Source organism: Festucalex cinctus, chromosome 1, assembly GCF_051991245.1.
Source record: "Festucalex cinctus isolate MCC-2025b chromosome 1, RoL_Fcin_1.0, whole genome shotgun sequence".
In the NCBI taxonomy this organism is placed as follows: domain Eukaryota; kingdom Metazoa; phylum Chordata; class Actinopteri; order Syngnathiformes; family Syngnathidae; genus Festucalex; species Festucalex cinctus.
In genome coordinates, this window is record NC_135411.1 from 51,463,572 (window position 1) to 51,487,223 (window position 23,652).

The 23,652-nt window shown below is 39.3% G+C and overlaps 2 protein-coding genes across 4 annotated transcripts; one reads left to right on the plus strand and one right to left on the minus strand.

The window, feature by feature from the left end:
- Positions 1–1,138: 1,138 nt before the first annotated feature.
- On the minus strand, positions 1,139–15,796 carry sez6l2 (seizure related 6 homolog (mouse)-like 2). 2 transcript variants are annotated; one of them, XM_077540750.1, is made up of 19 exons: positions 15,467–15,796; positions 14,579–14,658; positions 14,340–14,468; positions 14,039–14,254; positions 10,290–10,420; positions 9,599–9,791; positions 9,284–9,469; positions 9,009–9,192; positions 7,346–7,509; positions 6,876–7,070; positions 5,767–5,905; positions 5,332–5,528; positions 5,039–5,233; positions 3,636–3,830; positions 3,360–3,551; positions 2,984–3,019; positions 2,627–2,744; positions 2,440–2,551; positions 1,139–2,330 (listed from the first exon to the last, which is right to left on the minus strand). In XM_077540750.1, exons 2-19 carry the CDS (start codon positions 14,634–14,636, stop codon positions 2,301–2,303), a joined length of 2,670 nt encoding a protein of 889 aa, XP_077396876.1. In that variant the 5' UTR covers positions 14,637–14,658; positions 15,467–15,796; the 3' UTR covers positions 1,139–2,300. The 2 variants fall into 2 exon arrangements, with proteins under 2 accessions (XP_077396876.1, XP_077396869.1); XM_077540743.1 differs by having other exon boundaries at positions 14,039–14,257; positions 15,467–15,794.
- On the plus strand, positions 15,440–23,225 carry asphd1 (aspartate beta-hydroxylase domain containing 1). Of its 2 annotated transcripts, none has more exons than XM_077540765.1 (6): positions 15,440–15,765; positions 18,809–19,253; positions 19,341–19,547; positions 20,806–21,013; positions 22,405–22,518; positions 22,711–23,225. In XM_077540765.1, exons 2-6 carry the CDS (start codon positions 18,822–18,824, stop codon positions 22,818–22,820), a joined length of 1,071 nt encoding a protein of 356 aa, XP_077396891.1. In that variant the 5' UTR covers positions 15,440–15,765; positions 18,809–18,821; the 3' UTR covers positions 22,821–23,225. The 2 variants fall into 2 exon arrangements, with proteins under 2 accessions (XP_077396891.1, XP_077396900.1); XM_077540774.1 differs by lacking the exon at positions 15,440–15,765 and adding an exon at positions 17,002–17,620.
- The last annotated feature ends 427 nt before the right edge of the window (positions 23,226–23,652 follow it).

Genomic DNA, 23,652 nt, shown 5'->3' on the forward strand with positions numbered 1-23,652 from the left:
CTGTTATTTTTTCACCGAAAACACTCATCAGTGGTTGTTTTACACCAGGATCCCTGTATGAGATAATGAGAGCCTCGCAACTTCATTGTTTGCATCAACCATTCAGAGTATATTATCTCAGTATTATGAATAGGGAATGCATAAGTTAGGTTTATATTTCACGGCGATTGTTTTTTCTTGTGTGCTTTGCTTTCATTTCATTGTTGATGGTTCTGACAAAATGATAATGCAGCAGACCAATCCTGGAGTAGCAGTTGGAAAAATATCTTATGAAAGAAAATTTATATATTCACATTCTTACTGATGAAATCTGCATTTAGAGTTTCTCCCACACTTATTGGTACAACCGTACTCCACACACTGTGGTAAAACACATAAGACTTCAAATATTTCCACAGTACACTTTCCACTAGTGTACTGCAGGGTTTCCTAATCTTTATTGAGCCAAGAAACATTTTTACGTCATGGAAAAATTCTTAGGTCACATTTTTTTCCTTCATTTTCCTGTTAATTTTAAATGTGTAGTAAAACTAAAGCTACATGTATTTGTTTTTCTGAGACATGAGGCATTCAAGTCCATGCAAAAACAAAACGGAATAAACAAAAGCCAAATGAGGAAAGCATTTGTTAATGTTTTCTTTTATGGATTGTCTTTATGTGACTGCTTTTGTAAATGTTCTTTTTTATCGAATGCATTTGTATGTCTGGATTTGTAAATGTTCTCTTTTATTGATTGTCGTTGTATTTCCTATTAATTTTAATAGGAATAAATATGATTTTTTATTGAATACCTTTGTATGACTGGATTTGTAAATGTTCTTTTATTGAAAACCGTTGCATGTCTGCATTAGTAAATATTCTCTTTTACTGAATGTCTTTATATAATGTTTTTTTTAATGTTATCTTTTATTGATCGATGTTCTCTTTTATGGATTGTGTTTGTATTTCCTATTAATTTTGGCACTGGTATATGTGAGGTATATATATATATATATATATATATATATATATATGTACTCAATATACGTATATACTCAACTTTGGATAGCAAGACAGATGTGCTAATGACCACACACCACCACCACGTCTTGTTATGCTTATAGGATTTTATCATTTGTAAAAATGACTTCAAAACAGATTTTACACCATTTAACAGAGACTTTATTTCCAGTTCAGTAATTAAATTACTGCCTTCAAAAGATTGTAATCATATATGAAGCAAAAAAAAATAAAAATGCTACTGATAATAATTACGTCTACCACGTAACAGTGTCCAACAGCTCCCATTTGGCACAGTGAATGAGCCAAATAATCCGTTTTAAATTAATTACATAATGCATTACAGCAAACAGCCAGGGTTGTAATTCTTCATCAACATAGTGCATACAACATCAAATCTGATATGTCAATAACTATAATGATAATGGCAAGATTGAGCAGAAGCAATATAATTTACAATCGGTGCATGCTATAAGCATAATGACATTCATGTCCTCACTTCCCCATGTACAATAATATGAGACATTGGCTGTTTTTCAGAAACAGCAAAGCATAAAAATTCAACACTGCCTTTTGTAAACACTACTTCAACAACAGATGAAACACTGAAGGACATTAAGAGTTATTTAACATCATATTTTGGCACTGAATTTTCATTATCTTTTTAATGAAAATATACAACCTCCCCTTACCATTTAGAAGTGTAAATATGAGGTTTATATGTATATATATATTTAATTGAGCACTGTATACACTGTATGTATATCAACCTCAGCCAAGATCAAGTCACATATTTACATTCATTGTGTTTGTGTGTATTTTACACAGAGACAAAGTGAGTAAGAGAGAAAACAGTGAATTAACACAACATGTTTCAGTCTGTGACGTAAGCCACAAAAATAAGCACAAAACATTCAAGTGTGTTCTGTTTGGTCATGAGAGTAAAATTTGCTCATCATTTATATTGCCACTTTCTTAAAAATTTGGCCTCACCGTAATTTAACAAAACAAATAAACAATTCTTATGTCCCCCTGCCCTTTATTTTGCTGGAGTAAATTTGTTAACCATTGTAAGGCACAAGTCCCAATGCAACATTGACTGAGGTCAAATCCACCAACAGCAGCCACAACAAATCAAAATAGGACTTCCATAAATAAGAAAATAAATACATGGTGGTACTAGAATTGAAAGATGATAAATAAAATGAAAGGGGATTTCATGGTCTCATAGTAATAAACATTTTGTCCTCCAAAACAATTTAGTTTAATTGGTTCTAAATATCACCAAGATATTGTGGCCTTTAAATGGAAACTTCATACTCCCGTGTATCCTGTGGTCAGAAAGAGAAGGCAATCAGAAACAACTTCAGATTATGTTCCACATACATAATCTTAATGACATAACTGTCACGATGACACAGAAACTGAAGGTTTGCTCACCCCTGCCTCATAAAGAGGGTTGTTGAAGTCCGACTCGACTGTAATGGGACTGTAGGAGTGTGTGTGGGAAAGAGACTTCCAGAAGAGTGGCTTCCATTCTAGTCTGCAGATGCTGGAAGTAGAAAATACAATACCATAAATTTGTGACATGGTAACCGAGCATGCCTGTGTTAATTAACACACTTACTTTGTATAGTACATGTAAATTCCTCCAATCAGAAGGATGACCAGGATGATGGGCAGAATTATTGCTAGAGCAATGTTCTCACTCAGCATCTGATGGGAGGGCTCAAATGATTGAGACACTGTAATGTAAAGAAAACCCTTGATTACACTGAAATGGATATAGTCGCTGTTTAAAATACAAGCAAGTCATATTGTAGAATATATATATATATATATATATATATATATATATATATATATATATATATATATATATATATATATATATATATATATATATATATATATATATATATATATTAAACCAGGCCTAAAAGCTTTACTGTCACATTAAAGAGATCAAGACAAATATAACCACCTAATTTGTGCTCATCCAGAAGCTCCTCATAGGCCACTGTGTGAAATCAAGGACATATTATCAAAATTATTCATCCCCTCATCACATTTATTTGAAAAAAGTACCACCTTTCAATAGATGGCCACAAAAAAAAGTAATGGCTAAAGTTGCATGAAGATATGCACTTTATACTGTAGTTTTACAAATGGCAGTCAGTTTGTAATGTTTGCAATTTATAATGTATCATGAAAGCCCAATTTAGGTCACAATATTTTCTTCAAGTGAAATAATGACCTATATTTTAAAAAAAACAACAACAGACCAACAGTAACCACTTTAATTCAATCAAGACTGAATCAGTTGTGACTCCATAGCAGCGCAAAACAATTGTGTTTACCTTTGCAAAAGGGTGGTGGGCTGTTCCACTGAGATGGGTGTCCAGGCACACAGTTGATAATAACCTCACCGATGAGCTCGTAGCCTTCGTAACAGAAGAAACGCAAAGTTTCTCCTGCCTGGTAGCTGTGCTTGTACAATGTTTGGTATCCATTGTCTGGGACGCCAGGGTTCGGGCATGGGTCATATTTCACTGGACAGAACATAGAGAGGATAGTCACATATTCTAAGTTCATTTCCCCTTGCACGGTGAATGGAGCTGGACAATGACACTTACAGACACACTTTGGGCTGTGGTCACTCCATTTGGGGGTACCCGTGTCTCGTCCGTGACAGGAGATTTGGCTGGGGCCCTCTAGTTGGTAACCCTGGTTGCAGGAGAAACGCACAATGGTTCCGACAGCAAAACCGGCTTCAGGGCGCACCGATCGTGCTCCGTTTACAACCTCTCCCGGGTCAGGACACTGTTGGACTGTAGTGGACAATATGAGAAATAAAAGGAACAATGTTGAAGCGTGTTGAGGAATTTCAGTGAGACAAAAATTAGGCTTTGTCCTCATCTTGTGGCAATGATAAACCTTTTTAGTGGGCAACATCACTTACTTGCGGATTTTCGCAATACAGTCGCGTTTATCGTGGGTTCATCTTTCGCAGCCTTGCTGTTGCGCAGATTTTTTACAGCGTGCTTTTTCTTTGTTTTTTTTTAATGTGCTTTTTGGTTTGTTTATTTTTTTGGTATTTGTGCGGCTGTATGTCTTGAATCCTACATCCGACGGGGGACCTGCGGGCATCCGTGGATTCGTCTCGACAGGACCTTTCCAACGGTGCCTGTTCCATCGCGCCACAACATTGCATTCGGGAGATAGAAGGCCAAAAACACCGGCGGGGTAATTTTTGAAATGTGTCCTTGCTGGACGTCTTTGGGCGGCCGTATCTCCCCAACCCTACGTCCGACCAGGGACATACGGGAATCCGTAGATTCGTCTCGCTGAAACCTTTCCAACGGTGTCTGTCCCGTCCGGAGATGGAGAATATATACTGTGCTTTATAATAAGTAAAATAAAAAAATATACTTTTAATGGACAAAAATGAACGTATATGAAAAAAGTACATTTATTATGAATGAAAAAGGGTTTAAAAAAAAGTACAAATAATACCAAAATGAAAAACATGTATAATAAATGAAAAAAATATATACTGTGCTGTTTAATAAGTCAATTAAAAAAAAAAAACATACTTTTAATGTAAAAAAAAATGAACGTAAATGAAAAAAGAGCATATTATGAATGAAAAAGGATTTATAATAAAGTAAAAATCATACCAAAATGAAAAACATGTATAATAAATGAAAAAAATATATGTACTGTACTGTTTAATAAGTCAACTAAAAAAAGACAACATACTTTTAATGGAAAAAAAATGCACGTAAATGAAAAAAGAGCATATTATGAATGACAAAAGGATTTATAATTAAGTAAAAATCATACCAAAATGAAAAAAACATAATAAATGAAAAAAAAACACAATTAATGGGAATTAAAAATAATAATAATTATAATGCGGATTTTCGTTATCAAGGGTAGTTTTTGGAATGTAGCACCCACGATAATCGAGGAAACACTGTATTGCGGGGGTTCACTTAATTCAAACACAACATCTTCAACTGCTGTGGACTCTGACCTTTGACACAGGTGGGTGGGCTGCTGCTCCAGGAAAGGTCCCACTGACAGGTGATAATGTCAGAGCCATTGATGTCATATCCAGGCTGGCACTGATAGGTCAGCACGCTTCCTTTCACTGGGGAGGAATGGGACGAGCTAATCCACCCAAACTCGATTTGAGGGAGAGTGGGACATGTATCATTTGGCTCAACTTCTGTATGACACACACAAACAGATATTAGCACCGTTTTGAGTATATAGTACAACCATCAACTTTCTATCAACGTATTCACACATTCATTTAAACCTTACCACGATAATGAATCAGGAATCCCTGACTTAGGATGAAACTGGAATCTTCTGGATCACTTTGAAACTGAATAGTGACCTCTGACCCCCCGGATACAACTTGGAAGCGCTCTTTGGAACCCAGGTACTGGCCCATGGCATGGGACATGAGATCGCGGCCATCAAAAATGGTCAACACGTCAGTGTGGCGAATATTTAAGCTTTATGAGGGACAAAAACAAAACAGAGAAAAAGGAAAAATGTTGAAAAGAGATGCCTTCAAATGTATTCGCGATTTTACCTACAAATATGCTATAAACAGTAATATAAAAAACACATATAAAAATATATTCATTAAAACACAAAATACCTCAGATAAGATTGTTTTCATATTTACTGTCAGCACAAAAAATGAGTTGGTTCCACCTGCCTAAGTGAAGAAAAATGAAGCAAACTCACATTTGGATGTCCAGTTCAATGCGCTTCTCTTCATTGCCGTGGATCTGCCATAAACAATCCAGGCCTTTGGAGTAGCTCTGAGGCCAATCGGGTGATAGGATGGTACCCGAGGGCTCAGTCAGCTCCCCTCCACACAGTGCTGATGGAGCAACACAGAAGTGCCAAAGTGAGGTGAGAAACATGGTCTAGATGACAAACACAATGTCAGTGAAATGACCACAGAAAATGTTTAAATATGCATTTGAAACCAGCCATTAGTCCCATATGCTGTCTATCAAATAATTAACCATCTTCTTGCTTGCTTAAGTCAGGAAGTTCAGTCAAGAAAGATGAATTACTTCTGCTTAATGAAGATATGCAGCATAGAAAATGGATGGTAGGATGGAAAATTTATGGCAGGACATTTCCTACATTGATGTACTGCATTTCAATATTACAACCCCCCCAAAGAAACCCCCTTTTTTTCCACGACATTGCACAAATGGTTTTAATCACAAGAACTCAGCACAATTTTATTCAGACCCTTGGGGCTCTACTTTCATAGACAGTGCAACTTGATTATTTGTGCTTTTTGTCCTTTTAGCATGTTTGGGAATTTAGCAGAATGTGTTGCATTGTGGTGAACCAGGGGTGTTGTTTTGACATGCCTCTGGCACACCTGACAATTTGGTGGCAGAAAGTAGACTATTCTTTAGACCAGCTAAAAGCTGGTATAAGTTGTGGCGCAGGTCGTGTCGTGCGATTATGGTGAATTTGATTGAGGAGCAGGGAGACAGATTCAAAGCTCCAAGGATGTGTGTGGTGGATGTCAACGTATTTCATTCATAAATATAGGTGGGTTTCCATCAACCTATTTTTATTTGAATTTGTAAGTTACACAAAACCACATCACCTGCAAGTGGAGATTTTGTTGCAGTTCCTTCTAAACATACTTTGTGTGTGCATTTTGCGCTGGGTGCGAAAATAACCTCAATCTTAAAATAACAGATATTCTTCTACTTTAATCTGAGCCACTAGTAATTGCCTTCAATCCATGTTTAATTAAATTGGTCTAGACACCTTGTTATCCATTAACCGAGATAACAGAAGATTTCAGTCGATTAATATACCTTTGCAAACAGGCTCACTGTCATTCCAGTGGGGATTGCTGGGGTCCACACACTCAATGGTGGCCGACCCCTGCTCCATGACAAAGCCTGGCGAGCAGCTGAAGGTAACAGTGGTGCCCAGCTGGTAGCTGATGTCACTGCTGCTGAAGTTTCCATGTGGCATGTAGGGCTCCCAGCAGTGCTCATCGTCAAACGCTAGGAAAAAGATCAAAGATGAGATTTTCCTTCTTATCATTTCAGTGGCGCTTTTCTTGGACGAGGAGAGTCTTCCAACTAAATTACTCCGTTTTCCAGTTTGTCATAGCACATCCAGAGAACAAGCTTTTTGACACGGGGCAGCAAATTATGTAATATTGTCATTAGTCAAACACGGATTATGCGCCAGCAACATGCCAACTTTTGGAAGATGATTTTTCTCAATTTTGGCTCCAAAAATACATTTCTATAGTGTGCAGAGCCTTGTTGCTCACCCTCATATCGCAGTGCCAGGAGTAGAGGGATGGAGGAGGAATCTGCAGTCAGCTCCAAGTACAGAGAGGTGCCCTCACTCAGCAGTCCATGCTCTGGCACATCATCCATATCCGAGTCGAAGAGAGGTGGTGACAGTGAACTGTTCCCACTGCGCACAATCAACCTAAGAGGACAAAATGTGTCGTAACATGACGTACTGCATATATTTAGGTGCTGGACACGTTCACAACATGATGTCAGCAGATTAACTGTAAGAAAAGAGATGATCAAACTGTTATGACAATGCATTTAAGTGCTAGCTAGCTTACTTATTTTTAAAGGTTAGAATGTGTAGATGTGAATTCAGTTCAACTTCTCTTTTTAATCCTTTAAAGACTAAAACAAGCTACCTTTTTTTTTGGTTGTGCTTTAAGGTGGAAGTCAATGAAAAAAAATACTTTACAATAATAAGTTCTATGCCCCCACTAGTCTTAAAGGGATAGTTCAGATTTTTTGACATGAATCTCCATTTCATCCTCACCTCCAGTGTGTGCGATCAGCACTGACTTGCCCTTGACAGCGTTCTGACACGAGTTCTGGTCCGGTGTTGGACGAGAGGAAAATAGTCCAGCAAGCTGGCTGGGGTCACGGAAATAAAGCGTTTTTCTTCTAAAAACAATTTGTGTTCAAAACAGTGATACATATGCAAACTAAAGTCAGACGCCATTACCGCCGGGCACGACTTTTCTGTTCGTTCGTATCACTGCGCGTCGCCCTGCAGACGACTAATTGACGCACTGCAGCCAGCTGATCCTTCCGCCTTTGAAAAGACAAACAACTTGTAGATTAGTGCGCGTCAGAACGCTGTCAGGGGTAAGTCAGTGCTGATCGCACACACTGGAGGTGAGGATGAAATAGAGATTCATGTCAAAAAATCCGAACTGTCCCTTTAACACGGCATTGTGATTAGTATCGTATTGGTAGAATTTGCATTAATTTTGCCATTTTGCCACTTGCTGTCAACTGAAAATGACATCACAAGTAACGACCAATCACGGCTCACCTGTTTTCTGAATTTGGTAATTTGATGTTAGCAAGCTGCATAAAACATATTATTGTAAAGAAAATTATTATTGTGGGGGAAAAAAAAACTACATTATTGTAAAGATATTTTTGGGAGGTTGGCTTCCCTTTTTAAATATCAGATCTGAAATATTAAAGGGTATGCTCGAAAAAAATATAATTTTTTGTTATAGTTATGGAACCGATCACTATGACGTGACAGTAGTAGGCCCCATGATAATGATATGATCAGTAAAAATAAATAAATAAATAAATAAATAAATAAAAATATCACAATTTTGTGCCTCTAATTTGATTTGAAAGAATACATAGCACATAAGGAAAAACAACCAATCAGAGACAGGAAGCCTGACTTATGAGTTGTCAAGTCATTTGTTGTGCAGAAAACAAATATGACAAAAAGTACCTTTTTTTTTTTTTTGAAAATTGAAAAATTCCCCTTAAAGTATTTGATGACTAAGTGACATTTGTTGTGGTTTTATTAGTATTATAGTTATATTGCTGCTACAAATGTTGTACAATCATTGTAAAGGTGGAGAAAAATCAACAATATTTACCGAAAATGTCCAACTACAGCCAGTAAAAGACAAAGCAACATACTTATCGTCGTCTTCATCCAGTGCAATCCTTTCAAAATGCAAGTGGAGTCTATGGCCCTCTTTGGCCTCAAGTAACCAGTGGCAGCTCAGGTTGTTTCCATTACTGTGGTTGGCAACAGACGGAGGGGGTGGCGACAGTATTCGGCCCACTGTTGCATTACGAATCCACCCCCCACAAGACACAGCTGAGGAAACATAACATTCCACGTATCGCTTTAAGAAACGCACCATGTTCACGACTCAATTTTATTGCACATATTAAACGGGGCCACTGACCAACGCACTGCGGCTCGGGCGTGCTCCAATGTGGTCGTGTGGTGTTGACGCACGTCGCCACCTCATGACCGCGGACTTGGAAACCCGGATCGCAGTGGAAGTGAGCCTGACCTCCGGGATGGATGTCGGTCACGGTCACCCCGCCGCTTTCGGGAGAACGAGGGAAGGTGCAGGAAAGAATAAAAGCTGCAAGACAGGAAAGTGAAAGACAAATAACAAACAGAGCTGCAAATATGAGTTCTACTGGACAAGTGTTATTGTAATTGGTTGGAGAATATTGAACGAGAAAACGAGTTATGTTAAAGGTGAATTTACCTTGATAGTGTAGGATGAACTTGCCATGGTTATTAGGCTGGCGACTGCGATAGTGGATGTGCACCTGATTGGTTGTACTGCGAATCACCTGTCCCTCCCTCATCAGGGTCTCATTGGCTAATAGCTTCGGTGTCGAATCCCCGTGCCCCATAATGGTCAGGGTCTCCTCCTTGGACAGATTCACCTTCCTCACCTGGCAGTGAAAGTCATAAATAACATTAAAATGTAAAATCCTCATGTTTACAAATGGTCTCATCATGTACTTTTAGTTATGTCTGTATGCTTTGTTTGTGAAGTAATTTATACAAATACAAAAATACATGGTGTTCAAAGCACAAAACAATATTAACTCATTCACTCCCAAAAACGTAGTTATACGTTTTTTTTTTTTAGGTTTTTGTATGCTAGAGTTTTTGTATGAAGGCTTTGATGCAGTTTTCAACAGGTTTGTGAATAATGATGAAACTTAGCTAATTCTAATGCCAATTGCTACAAAACATAAAAACAGACAAAAACATATACCGTTCTCTTTTTTTTCCTGATGAAAGAAGAGACACATTTTTCTTTTGATAGGTTCCATGATTTGATAGCAATAGAACATGAAAATGGCTGGGAGTGAATGTTAAAGACATGACATGTGTCAAAAAATAGCTGAAAAGGTACTACTGATTATGCATCCATTTATGCATACCTGAATCTCCACACCATAGCCCGCATACACTGTAATGCTGTAGGTGCATTCCAGTGGGGAAACAGATGATGATGCAGAATCTGGTGACTCGACAACATCTTCCATTGCAGACAAAGAGGCATTGCACTGAACTGTAAAAAATGGGAAAAGATGAGAGGTAATTCATTGTATGTACAGAATATGTAAGAATTTTAATGCCACTCATTTATGCCACTTAATGTACAACAATGTCCATTTATGGCGCCTATTCACCAACTCAGATCAGAACAAATCCCTTGTGTACAAATAAGACTGTTTCCATGGTGATCTGTTGTTAATCTGCAGCATGTTGTTCAATAAGAGAAAAAAAACATTTATTGTGCATGTTATTGCCAAATTGATGTACATGACACAAACAGTGCATAACTCTACATTACTGTAGGCTATGTGCTAAGTGCAACAAGTCCTCCAACAATACGACCATATTGAGTGTTTTACCATGCACCAAAGTACGACCAAGTGACATGGTTGAGGTTAGTAAGAAGCTGAGGTTGTAGTATGGTTGTTACAAAATACATAGTCAACACATAAACAATTACTGGCCTGTTAGCTCATTCGGATAGACACTTGTCTTTTCTGACCACACTACCTGGGTTTGAGTCCTAATAACTACACTTTATGGTTCACTTTACAATTTTTTCGCTATTTACGCAGCCGATAGAGTTCACTAAACTACAATACATAACACTTGGTTGTAATTTTCCACGACCTATGTGGTTGTATTAATTGGGGGACTATCTTGCTAAGTTCCAAATTGAAAATTTATCATTCTCGGCATTCTGATTAATGTCTATAGAGGTTTCAAAATTAGTACACTCATTTTGAGTTAATTTAAAGTTCCTTTAACACCACAATTTTTTTTAACGCGCGATTAATGACCGCCACTTGCTTGGAAAGCCCGTACTGGGGGAATTCCAGTCACAATGCAGAAAACACGTACAGGTCAAAATTTAGCAGTAATGAATGTAATAATAATAATGCATATATTTTTGGAGACTGAGGTCAAGTTGTATTTTACAATTTAAAAAATGTGCAGAATTTCTCAAGTTACTTCATGTTAAAGATTAGATAGCTCTTAGTATGAAAAGAAAAATGCACTGAGTTGTCACCAATGTCTTACAAATGCAATTATGCCAGTGGCAAAAAATGACCAAAACAAATCAATATCACACATTTTTTTCCAGTACAGTACGTATTTTTAACTCCATTTTATGAATTATTATAAAATTTCTGTATAATGACATATTACTATTAGTTTGACATTTTTCCACTTTTATGTTAACAAGATCATGAAAACTTAGGGAAAATATTTTATTGTACATTTTATTGTACATTTAGAACATACATCAAATTTGTGATAAACTCATTTGCTCCCAATAACGTGTAAATACGTTTTTTTTTTTTTTAAATGTTCTAAGTGTCCCAATTTATTTTTATTTTTTTTTATGCTAGAGCATACAGAAGGCTTTGATGCAGCCTCTCAACTGCAAAGAACGGTTGCAGAAATGTTAGTTATTAAACAAACGGTCAGCAGGTGGCAGCAGACCAAAGGAGATCAACCAGGGCCATGTAGAAAAAAAGCTCAATTACTTACAATTTTAAATAGATTTGTGAAAACTGATGAATCTTAGCTATATTCTAATGCTAATTGCTGCAAACGGAAACAGATAGAAACATACTTTTTTTTTCCTGATGAAAGGAGAGACTTTAATCTTTCTTCTGATAGGTTCCATGCTTTTATAGCAATAGAACACAATATTCTGTGGGCCTTGCAAAATCAGTCAAAATCCAGTAAAACAGCCAGGAGTGAATGGGATTGCTTCTGTGAAAATGGCTGGGAGTGAATGAGTTAATAGTGAGTTAACTATTGAAACCATGCGATTAATTACTATTAAAAATTTTAATCACCCGACACCCCTAGTACATATTGAAATTATTATTTGGATGTCGTCTTAGTTTCAGCTCACCAGTGTCCTTCAGATAGGCTGTGATCGATAGTTTTCCATATTCAATTACATGTGCGTGCTCCAGATTATTCTTGTGGAATCTTCACATTAAGTGGCGAAAAATTGACCTCGCATTTCCTCAATATGGACAAACTCGACGCCTCAGTGCTGACTAACAGGCATCTAGGTCAGACAAGCTGATTTAGGGCACATCACATTCCTTTTAGACTTTCTGCATTTGGGTTTTAGAGTAGTGATATGAAAGTCTTTTCATCATCTTCATCACCAGTGTGACCTTATTCCTTCTTGCAGGCCCTCACTTGAATTACTTATGTGCCTCTCGACGCTAAAAGAATGCTGAAAAAGTACAAAGAGCATGTCAACGCTGCGTATGTAAAACCAGGAGCACACACATCCTTATTGGTTAATTATTTAAGGAGAAAACGGCTTACATCGCCACACAATGTCAAAGGCATTTCCAAACATTTATACATTCACAAGTTACATAACACATTGCTATGGAAAAAAAAACTGAAGGAATTTAAGACTAGTTATGTAACATTTGAAATGTTCAAGCAACTTGGCATGTTATGTTTACATGCACGTTGTAGAACCAGCTAAAGTGGTGTTCTTAAGAGAAGGGATGGGCGAGTAAAGATACCAGGTATCGGATCGCGCCGATACGATACCAGGCCTTTTTTCAAGGTATCGGTACTCGAGTAACTAGAAACTAGAAGAATCGAAAATTGGTTTTAATTTAATGGAATTTTAAGAAAAAAATGCTATATTGGCATATATAGGGCTTTCTTTGAAATTATCTGTCATTGTTTTTTGGGGGAAATTTTATATATCTAAAAATATGAGTGGTATCGGTACTTGGTATCTGTATTAGTATCGTGCTGATATCAGTCTGAAGAGAAGTGGTACCAAACATCGCTACATAAGAGAGTGTCAAGTTACCCTGTTGTTATTCTTCCTTCAGTTCAGGATGATGTCTTCAAAATCAGACACATGAGCCATCAGGAAAGATGGTGAATTGTTATCATTCCATTATATCTTTTAGTATATTCATAAAAAGCTTTCTGGGGTTGCTTTGTTCACGATTAATTTGGCCCAACTTTTTGGGTTCATTAACCAAATTGAATTGGGTCAAAAATGAGCCAACTCAACTTTTTGAGTTATATATAAAAAAAAAAAAAAAAAAAGAAGTTGAGTCAAGTGAAATTAATAATCCGCAAATCAACCCATTTTTTAGGTTGTTTGTGGGTTATTCATTTCACCCAGCTTTTTCGGTTAATTTAATAACCCAATTGAATTGTGTCAAATATTATTCAAACCAGCTTTTCGAGCTACTTGTATTTAACCCAAAAGGTTGGTCAAATTAAATTAATAACCTACAAAGCAACTCTTATTTTGGAGTTGTTTGTGGATTATTTATTTGACTCCACTTTGAGGGTTATTTGAATAACTCAAAAGTCCTTTTGACCCAATTTGGATTATATTTGACACAACTAAGAGTGTATAATAGCGATTCTGGTTGATATATGCTGTTGCTAGTTAGCTAATATATAAAATGTTAAATTCTATCACGATTGATGAACACTGTTTATTTACTGTCTGGGAGAAAATTGACATTGACAGAGTAGTTTTCCTGTCTAAGTGGTGAAACAAAACACCATTGTGAATGGCTGAGAGGAACTCATGCGGCTCGACCGCCTCCTAATGAATAATACCCTGTGGCATCCTGTGGCAACATGCACGTACCTGGCATGTGCATTGTGGTTATAGTGGTCGTGGTGATTAGAGTGGTGGTGGTCTCCTCTTCTATGGGAACGAAGGACATGCGATTCCTCAGTCCTGCGTGGCCGCCCGCAGAGGAGGAGCCCAACGCCGTGGTGAGCAGTCCTGGGGAAATGACCGTGGCGGTCGACTCGCTCTGCTTGAAACCGGGCACTGCCTGAGTCGGATTGGTGCTTGTGCCTGCTGAGGTTTAATTAAAGATATGTCATCCTCAAGTGAAGTACTTTGATTATGTGACAATGGAGATGAAGGTCTGCGTTAGTACCTGTGGTGGCAGAAGACTGACCCAAGTATTGCTTACTCTGTAGGGCAGCATGGATCAGATCACCCAGAGGGTAAGAGTCTGGGGGTGATGTCGGCGCTCTGTCAGTTTCAGGAATCATGAAGCGCATGCCTGCACAGCGAAAAACGTTTTAAGGCATGGCAGAAGACAAAACATGAACACATATAAAGTCAGATATAGGATGACAACATTATTCAGAAGCAAGTGCACACATCTGTTACCTGAAACTTGGTGAATCATGGTAACAGACAGAATCACAGCAAGGTATGTGAACCCCATGGCTAAAGAAGAAACCAATGATCTGGAAAGAACAAACTAGTTTTGATGAACAACATCTCTAATGGTTAAAAAATAAATAAATAAAAATAAAAAAAGCACATTATTGTACCATTAGGGGTAGGCTTAGGCTATAATGATCACCAAAATGCTTTTGCCCGTTAACAGGCCGGTGTCTTAATTTCTTTAAAATGGTAAAAACATGTAAGTCCAATTATTAGCCCTTTGGTACGTTGTATTTTGTTGACACATTTATATATTAACTCTGTGTGCAATATGACCCAGGAAATTAACAATAGTGCCAGTTGTAGCAAATAGTAACATTGCAGGTTTTATGTTTACGCCAGGCCATGCTGATTTGGATTAAGGAAAGCAAAATTACAACGAAAGCCCGTAGGCTATTCACTGAAGGAATAATTAATATTATTCACTACAAATGCCATTTTACAACTGTGGGCCAAAAGAACGAGTGCGAAATGTATCCGTCAAATACCCATGCTTTGCACCTGCGTTCCCTCCCCCAAACCTGCATGTCCGAAATGCGTTGTTCCAAAATGCACAAAATGACCCGAACCTCTTTCTACAGCTACACCGCAAATGGTTTTTGCTGCCAACATTTTGTTACTGCAATGAATCAAAAAAGCACATCGAGGCGTTTCCTCGGTGATGCCAGCCCTGTATGTTACAAAATGATGGGTGCTCTGCAAGGCAGCAGCATCCTTCGCACCTCCTCGGCCCCTCTTTTTTTTTTTTTTTGTCGAGGACCATTTTGGGGCATCCCTTGTCCTGACTATGAAAGGCGGAGGGTAAAAACAACATGCGCCGTTACATACCTTTATCTCGCCTCCTACGATGTCTTTATCAGTATCCCGTTGCCGTAGGCCCCCGTCAACAAGGTGCTGAGGTGCCCCCTATGGCTGCACACTGAGGGCTTGACGCATTCCGGTCGGATTGTGGATTCTGCGTGGAGGCGTCAGGCGCGCTCTAGCGGCCGTGAGCTGGAACCGCGGGGAGGCACGCGGCAAAAAAAACAAAACATCCAGCCAGGGAGGAACGATCCGAGTGAGGACGGTGCAGAGGCGTGTGCGTGCAGCGTACGTGCTTGTGACACATCTCGCCACGCTCTATCAAGGTAATGACAGTCACGCGATGCGCAACGCCTTGGCGAAATGAGTAGCCTATCTTGTGTGATTTGTGAGTCTGCAAGACGAGTGCCAAACGCGCAACCTCTTGTGATGTGGGTGGACATTTGCGCCGTCAAAGATTGCGGACGTTAATATGAGCTGGCGGAGCTGTTGGCTGATGCAGAAAATGATAACTGCACTTGAGATAATTGAACAAACAGATTATTCCGAGTAACATCGCAAGCTGGTTGCACACTGTCTTGTAATTCATAAGTGAGTTTGCACATTTATTTAACGATTTCAATTTGCAACCACATTAAGTGGAAGTTTGAATCTAAACAAACAACTGCAGCTTTCTAATGGCTGTCCCATTTTGTCGTCTCTCTTGCTTCACTTTATTGTAACATCAACTCTTGTCCCTATATATCCTGCGGAATGCATCCCTAATCGAGTCGACGGGGAGTAAATTTACTGAAGCTCATCGGACAAAAATAAATAAATAAATAAATAAATAATAATTATATATATATATATATATATATATATATATATATATATATATATATATATATATATATATATATATATATATATATATATATATATATATATATATATACATACAGTGTATATGTATGTATGTATATATCCATCAATCCATTTTCTAGACCGCTCATTCCTCACAAGGGTTGTGGGGGGTGCTGGCGCCTATCTCAGCTGGCTCTGGGCAGTAGGCGGGGGACACCCTGGACTGGTTGCCAGCCAATCGCAGGGCACACAGAGATGAACAACCATCCACCACACACACAAGCACACTGTTAGGGATAATTCGGCGAGCCCAATTAACCTGTAATGCATGTATATATATATGAATATATATATTTACCAACATATATGTTACAGGCAGGGCGGCACGGTAGTCGAGTGGTTAGCACGTCCGCTTCCCAGTTCTGAGGTCTCCGGTTCGAGTCCAGGCTCGGACCTTCCTGGGTGGAGTTTGCATGTTCTCCCCGTGCCCGCGTGGGTCTTCTCCGGGTACTCCGGTCTCCTCCCACATTCCAAAGACATGCATGGCAGGTTAATTGGGCGCTCCGAATTGTCCCTAGGTGTGCTTGTGCGTGTGTGTGGATGGTTGTGTGTGGATGGTTGTTCGTCAGCACCCCCGCGACCCTTGTGAGGAATAAGCGGTCAAGAAAATGGATGGATGGATGGATGTTACAGGCAGTCAATCAAGTGACGCAATGCAGGAACAAACATCAAGGTTCAGACTGTCAGACAAGGAGTAAAAATTCTGTAGACTTTACATCGATCTGATCAGCTGGATTGGGATTGGACAATATTTAACATTTTATGCAAAATTGGTGATCAGCTGTAATATCTTAATTTGCCTGATTGATCATTGACGTAATTAATCAGCTCCATGAAATAAAATCTTTTATGTAAAATTTAGTGTTTTCAGCATTTTTTGAATTACCCAAACTGCATTTCAATTGATGTCAATTATATGTGCTTTTCGTTCTTCGTGGGCTGGACCAGTCCCTATCCCCCACCAATGGCTGCTGTTACTGTAGAGTAAATACAGTAGATATATTGCTCCATCTTCTGATTGAATCTGTGATCGGTTATTGTTCTTTTTCAAACTCGTCGGTAGCTGATCGTAATTGGCTGAAAAATCCTGATCATGTAAAGCCTCTAAAACAAACTGACTCAGGAGGAGGATTTGCTGCCGGAACAAGAGTGGTGAACTTTTCAGGCTTCAGCCTTGTTGGGTTAAGCAGTAACAGGAGCCGGAGCCTCAAGATGGTATCCATCTTAAAATGCTGATGAAGCAAAAACTCAGGCAGGAGCAAGAGACAGAGCAAGGTCGGTTTTGTAACAATTACCACATTGCTGTTGGTTGGTGTGGAGCAGGTACTGGAGCCGGAGCCGTGTGGTAGTGGCTCGAGTGCTGAAAACTTGTATGATTGGGTGGAGGGCTAGCAGACAGAGGCTTAGCATGCTAACAGCTTGGGAGCTAACAGGTTGAAAGTGGGCTTTGGGGTCCATGCAGGCTTGATATACAGACAGGACTGATAATGACACACATTTTTAAGACTATGTTGTTTGTAGTGGTGTAGAACTGTATAGTATATCGTTTAACACAAGGCCGTGGCCAACTGGCCATTGGGTGTTCTGTAAAGCTGTAGCATCCATCCATCCATTTTATACACCACGTGTCCTTTTTCAGGTCACAGACAGCTGTAGCAAATATTACATAATACTCTGTGCAGCCCAAACACATCTTTAATCACTTTCGCTCCAACTTATTGGCATGCTGCTTATGGGTGCTCTGCTAACTCTTCAAATAGCCGCAATGCAATAATTTACAAGTACAACAGAATGCATTTACATAGCATGCTTCCTCATCGTTTTGCATGTCAACCTTTGTCAATGAAATTAAACCACATGAGATCACTTCCTCGCAAGAAGCAGTTGCAATCAAAATGTCGACAGATATAGAGTATGTGGTGCTTTGTAGCCTAATCAAGGGAGAAGGTTCAAAAACTTTTAAGAGATGAAAAATATGTGCACAAATGAACAGCAAGGGAAAGGTGTTGCATATTAACTTGAATTGAGTAGCAAAAAATACAAGACCCCATCATTTGTATGAAGTCATAAACCTGCACAAGCAACTAGAACAAAAGGTTCGTGTTAGTGCCCTGTGGCGAAGCAGCGACCCAACATGGAAGAAGGCCGCCTCATGCCACGCTTGGCCTCAGCACCCTGTGAGCCACAAGGGGATTAAATAAAGAAAATAAGTGAATGAAGCAGTCTGAAAGCAGGGCAGGCCAATGGTGTGTTTCGGCTTTTCTTGTTGGTAAACACAGCATCTAAACATGATCTTTTCACAATGGCAGAAAGACTCAACATTTATACCTTCATTTAGTAAATACCGTCAATGAATTATGATTTTTTTTTTTTTTTAATAAACTGTTATTCAGCTGTATTGGCTCAGGCTGCTTTTACTCATATTAATACATCCCTTAATCTCTTAATCTGTTTCTATTTCAGTATTTTAGTGCCCATGTACTGGTCCTTGGACATGCTTCCCTTTCCTCCTTATGTTGAGCTTGGTGTCCACTCACTGAGTGGCCTTCTGTGGACTCTTCTGCTCTTGTTCCTGTGGCACTGTTATCGGATAGGCTGTGACCACCCAATGGCGGGTCACTCCCACGGTGCAAAGATGGGGTCAAGAAGGTCCACAATGTCCCTTGGCGGAAGCTGTGCGGGGGTTAAGTATAAAACACAGTCCAATCAAAAGAACTGGTGTATAAGCATGGACACAGAAGAGGACGAGGAGCTGGGGCAAGACTACCTCACACCAGTGCTGAGCCATGCCTTGTTCCCAGCACAGGCTTCTGCACAGGCCAAAAAACTGTACTCAGCCCTGCAAGAATATGCCAAACGCTACAGCTGGGTGGGGATGGGCCGCATTCATAAAGGCCTTCGTGAGCAGGTCTGCGCTCTATCCATGTAAATATCACAGATTTTAAAACTGCAGATTTATCAGGAATTGCTTGTCCTCTTACTGTCTTTGCTTTAGATCAAGTTAAATGAGCACTCAGCAATACAGAAGCCACATCTCTTCTTCCTGCCAGATGTCCCAAGTGTTCCTTTTTTTCCACGTGATGCACATCGGCATGATATTGAAGTCTTGGAAGCCAACTACATTGTAATCCTGGCTGAGTTCCAGGCGGTTTACCAGAGAGGCATTGACTCCAAACTGGGATGGACCTCGATGGGGCCAAAGGTACAAAACTAGAATGAACCCTCATCCTAATTTGGATCAAAACCTATTCGTGCACTTTTAGCGACTAGACTAAGTGCAATTTCTGGAGAAATTGCGTGGGAATGCTGAAAGCTGAATGCTAAGTTTTTGAATGCATGTGGAATGTTTATGAAGTGAATTAAGAGATAAATTTTGAAATTATGACCTCCTGGTTACTGGGCAATGGACTTTACCAACTGTGCCACCGAGCAGTATCAGATACCTGGTAATGATGATAAGTTATATGTATGGAAGTGGGTGTGAAAAGTGACACTTAGAAAAAGTTCAGTGTCTGTCCCATTGAAAATGAATGGAGAAAAGTTTAGATTAAATGTTAAATATATACTGAATTACAGTATTGCTGGAATAGGCTGTTACAATGAATATAGCATTGTAAAATGTTGAAAAGTACAACAGAAGTATATTAATATAAACGTATATTAATGTGCTATTTATTGTAATAATAATATATATATATATATATATATATATATATATATATATATATATATATATATATATATATATATATATATATATATATATATATATATATATATATATATATATATATATATATATATGGGCGGCACGGTAGTCGAGTGGTTAGCACGTCCGCTTCCCCGTTCTGAGGTCTCCGGTTCGAGTCCAGGCTCGGACCTTCCTGGGTGGAGTTTGCATGTTCTCCCCGTGCCCGCGTGGGTCTTCTCCGGGTACTCCGGTCTCCTCCCACATTCCAAAGACATGCATGGCAGGTTAATTGGGTGCTCCGAATTGTCCCTAGGTGTGCCTGTGAGTGTGGATGGTTGTTCGTCTCTGTGTGCCCTGGGATTGGCTGGCATCCAGTTCAGGGTGTCCCCTGCCTACTGCCCAGAGCCAGCTGAGATAGGCGCCAGCAGCCCCCGCGACCCTTGTGAGGAATAAGCGGTCAAGAAAATGGATGGATGGATATATCCCAGGAGGCGTGAATTTTTCAAGTTAGTTGAAATTTGAGTAGTGTAAATTGGAAGTTTTATGTGGGAGTCGTTGGGCGGCAAAAATGTGTGGAGAATAAAAATCACAATAACATATGTGAGAATGCTTCAGCATTCTCACAATAATCCACCTCCAGCATATCCTCGCACCTGTCAACTTTTGGTCTCGTGACTTATTGCCAAACCTTTTAGTACTTCTTCACATTGGAGTCATTTATTTGGCCATGTACCAACTGTGTAAAAAAAAAACCTCACGTCTCTTTCAGGGCCAAGCAGTGTTTCCACTGTACAGTGCAGGCGTGTATGTGGCAGCTAACTGTCGCTCATGTCCCTGCACCTACCGGACACTGCTGTCTCTCCGCACGTTCATAAGCAGCAACTCCTTGGGATCGGCTGGATTTTGGTTGCTGGGGCCCGGTGCTGCACTGGGGAGCTCATATGGGCCAACTAATGCACGGCTGCGGTGTCATCTAGGTCAGTAAATAGATTAGGCCGAAGAGAATTTAAAGTCACTGCAAAATCTGTGAAGTCACATAACAGGGTCTTTAAAAGGGGACGTCAACCTTAAACATTTCTTGACAATAATATGTGATATGTGACCTCACTAGTCTAAGCATGACATTCTGATTAATTTGTGGAATGTGAGTTATGAAGCAAAATCCAGCCATTTTTATCCATCTCTAGGGGTGGCCATTTTGCCACTTGCTGTCGACTGATGATGACATCACAGTTGCTCAGGGCTCAAGCAACGACCAATCACAGCTCGGCTGTTTTCTGAAGCTGAGCTGTGATTGGTTGTTACCTGAGATCTCAGCAACTGTGATGTAATTTTTACTCGACAGCAAGTGGCAAAATGGCCGCCTTTTGATATTACTAAACAACACTGCTGGATTTTGCTCCTTAACTCATATTCCACTAATGCAATATACCGTATTCAGACCAGTGGGGCATAGAACACATTGTCTGGTTCGGTAAGGTCCAGAAGTGACGTCACAAATTGTGATGAGAGCGCGTAAAGAAAAATATTAGTGTTGTTCCGATACCGATACTGGTATCGGCAGAGGCGCCGATACCGCATTAAAACAGTGTTATCGGTATCGGTGACTACTCACAAGTAACATGCCGATACCATTAATTCCAACTCTAATATAGGATTTTGGATGCAGCATCTTGTGTCTTGCTGGTGCACGACATTCACTGGTATGTGACATGCTCACTGCATGCCGATCTAAGATTTCCTATTGGCCCTTGAATGCTCTGAACCAATCGCAGGACAGCTTTTTCATGTTGAGAAAAAAACAACAACGTAAGTATCGGTATGGTATCGGTATTGGCCGATACTGCAAAGCTGGGTATCGGTATCGGTATCGGGAGCCAAAAAACGGTATTGGAAAAACACTAACAAATATACAGCATAATATACATAACACACTCTAACACACTGGTGAAGAGGGTTTAGCACATCACAACTGCCAAATGCACATGAAATACATTAAAATTATTTTGGGGAAAGATGACAATTTTGATGAAATTGTCAAGTCAAGGTCCAAAACTGGGTAAAGAACCAAACACTCCTGCCGTTTTCAAATCATTTATTTTATTACTTGAAGTATGTTGTTTGTGAGACTATTCCACCAACAACTTAAAAAAACAAAAAAAAGTACCAGTAATGAAACAGCACAACTTCTGCTAAGTGATGCAGATGATTGTTGAGGTTGATTTGTACTTAGCCCATTTTCTGCTGCCACCCATCTGGCTTATAATCCTCTTCCCTTAAATACAGACAGTGATGGAACGCATGGACGGCCTTGTTGGCTTTAAAATATCATCAGACATCCTGATTTTGAAGCCAATACCTCTTGCAGGTCTGCAAACTCCGCCTCTGTGTGAGCTCGTGGTGGGAGGGGAGCCGCAATGCTGGTCTGAGGGACACTGCCTGCTGATTGATGATTCATTCCTTCACACAGTCTCACACAAAGGTCGGTGAATCGCACAAACTCAAGAACTGACGTTCTGCTGGACAGATTTGATATTTCTACAAACAGAATTGTCAGTCATGTCCATTAAATGTAAAATAAAATGCAATGTACAAATGGGAAGTAAGAGTTAGTCTCCTGATAAAGTTGAATTGAGTTCCCCAACTTTTTATTTTCATTCATTTTCTTCCAAAGGGCCCCCAGATGCGGGACCTCGAGTCATTCTCAGTGTGGACGTCTGGCATCCGAATGTGGCTGCAGCGGAGAGGCAAGCGTTGGACTTCATGTTCAGTCCTGATCTCTGAACAATTCATCGCTTTGACTTCTGACTCCAGCCTGACCTCTGAACTCTCTTGCAGTTATGCAACATGCGGGGGGGGGGGTGCCTCGTGTTTTGTGCCCTCCTCTATGAGTTGCTGTGTGCATTAGCCTTGAAAATCACATTGGCCATTTTCTGCACTTTTGACCGCATTCATGGTGCGTGCATGAAAATGTAGATGAACTTTGATGTTGCATCACTTGGAGACACAACAGGGCATTCTTTAGCGTCAGAGCAGAGGAATCGTTCTCACATTACATAATATTTTCACAAAGGCGTTTGCATGTGAAACTTGACTGTCATGTTTATTGTTGGTTGCATGTGTCACAACATCACGACCTGATAGTATGATTAAGCCAACATACAGTGAAAATAAAATATTAATAAATTACTCTTTTTGTTTGTTTTCTTGTTTACATACATTACACTTTTTTTGTTTTAGATTTTTTTGTATGAACAGAACAGGTGCATTAAAAACTAATTTGCATCAGTTTACACTTGAAAAAGTACTGCAGGAAACGGCAAATACAAATTACCAACATAGTTTGCGTGAAAGGCTGTGTGACATTTTTCCTGTTACTCATTTTTCTTCAAATACAGACCACTGTGAATCATCCACACTGACACGTGATCTATCAATTAGAATCACCAAGTCATTTGCAGTGCATAGCAAAAACTATATGCATACTTTTGGTACAGTTTGTACTTTGTTTTTATTTCCATATATTAATCTCCTATAGCACATGCTTGGTTACATTTTACAGGCAGCCATTAGTGTGGTTATTTTGTCTTATCTGCCATCTGTTCATGTGGGGGTC

Bases quoted from the DNA above. Each gene is read 5' to 3' on its own strand.
- sez6l2 (XM_077540743.1), bottom strand. From the start codon at position 14,636: ATGGGGTTCACATACCTTGCTGTGATTCTGTCTGTTACCATGATTCAC. The intron at 7,071-7,345 runs GTGAGCAACAAG...TCTTTTTCCTAG, and splicing joins CCTGGCACTGCGATATGAGG to CGTTTGACGATGAGCACTGC. The intron at 2,745-2,983 runs GTGGTTATATTT...TTTACATTACAG, and splicing joins TCTGGATGAGCACAAATTAG to TGTCTCAATCATTTGAGCCC.
- asphd1 (XM_077540765.1), top strand. From the start codon at position 18,822: ATGTACTGGTCCTTGGACATGCTTCCCTTTCCTCCTTATGTTGAGCTT. The intron at 19,254-19,340 runs GTCTGCGCTCTA...TCTTTGCTTTAG, and splicing joins ATAAAGGCCTTCGTGAGCAG to ATCAAGTTAAATGAGCACTC. The intron at 22,519-22,710 runs GTCGGTGAATCG...TTTCTTCCAAAG, and splicing joins TCACACAGTCTCACACAAAG to GGCCCCCAGATGCGGGACCT.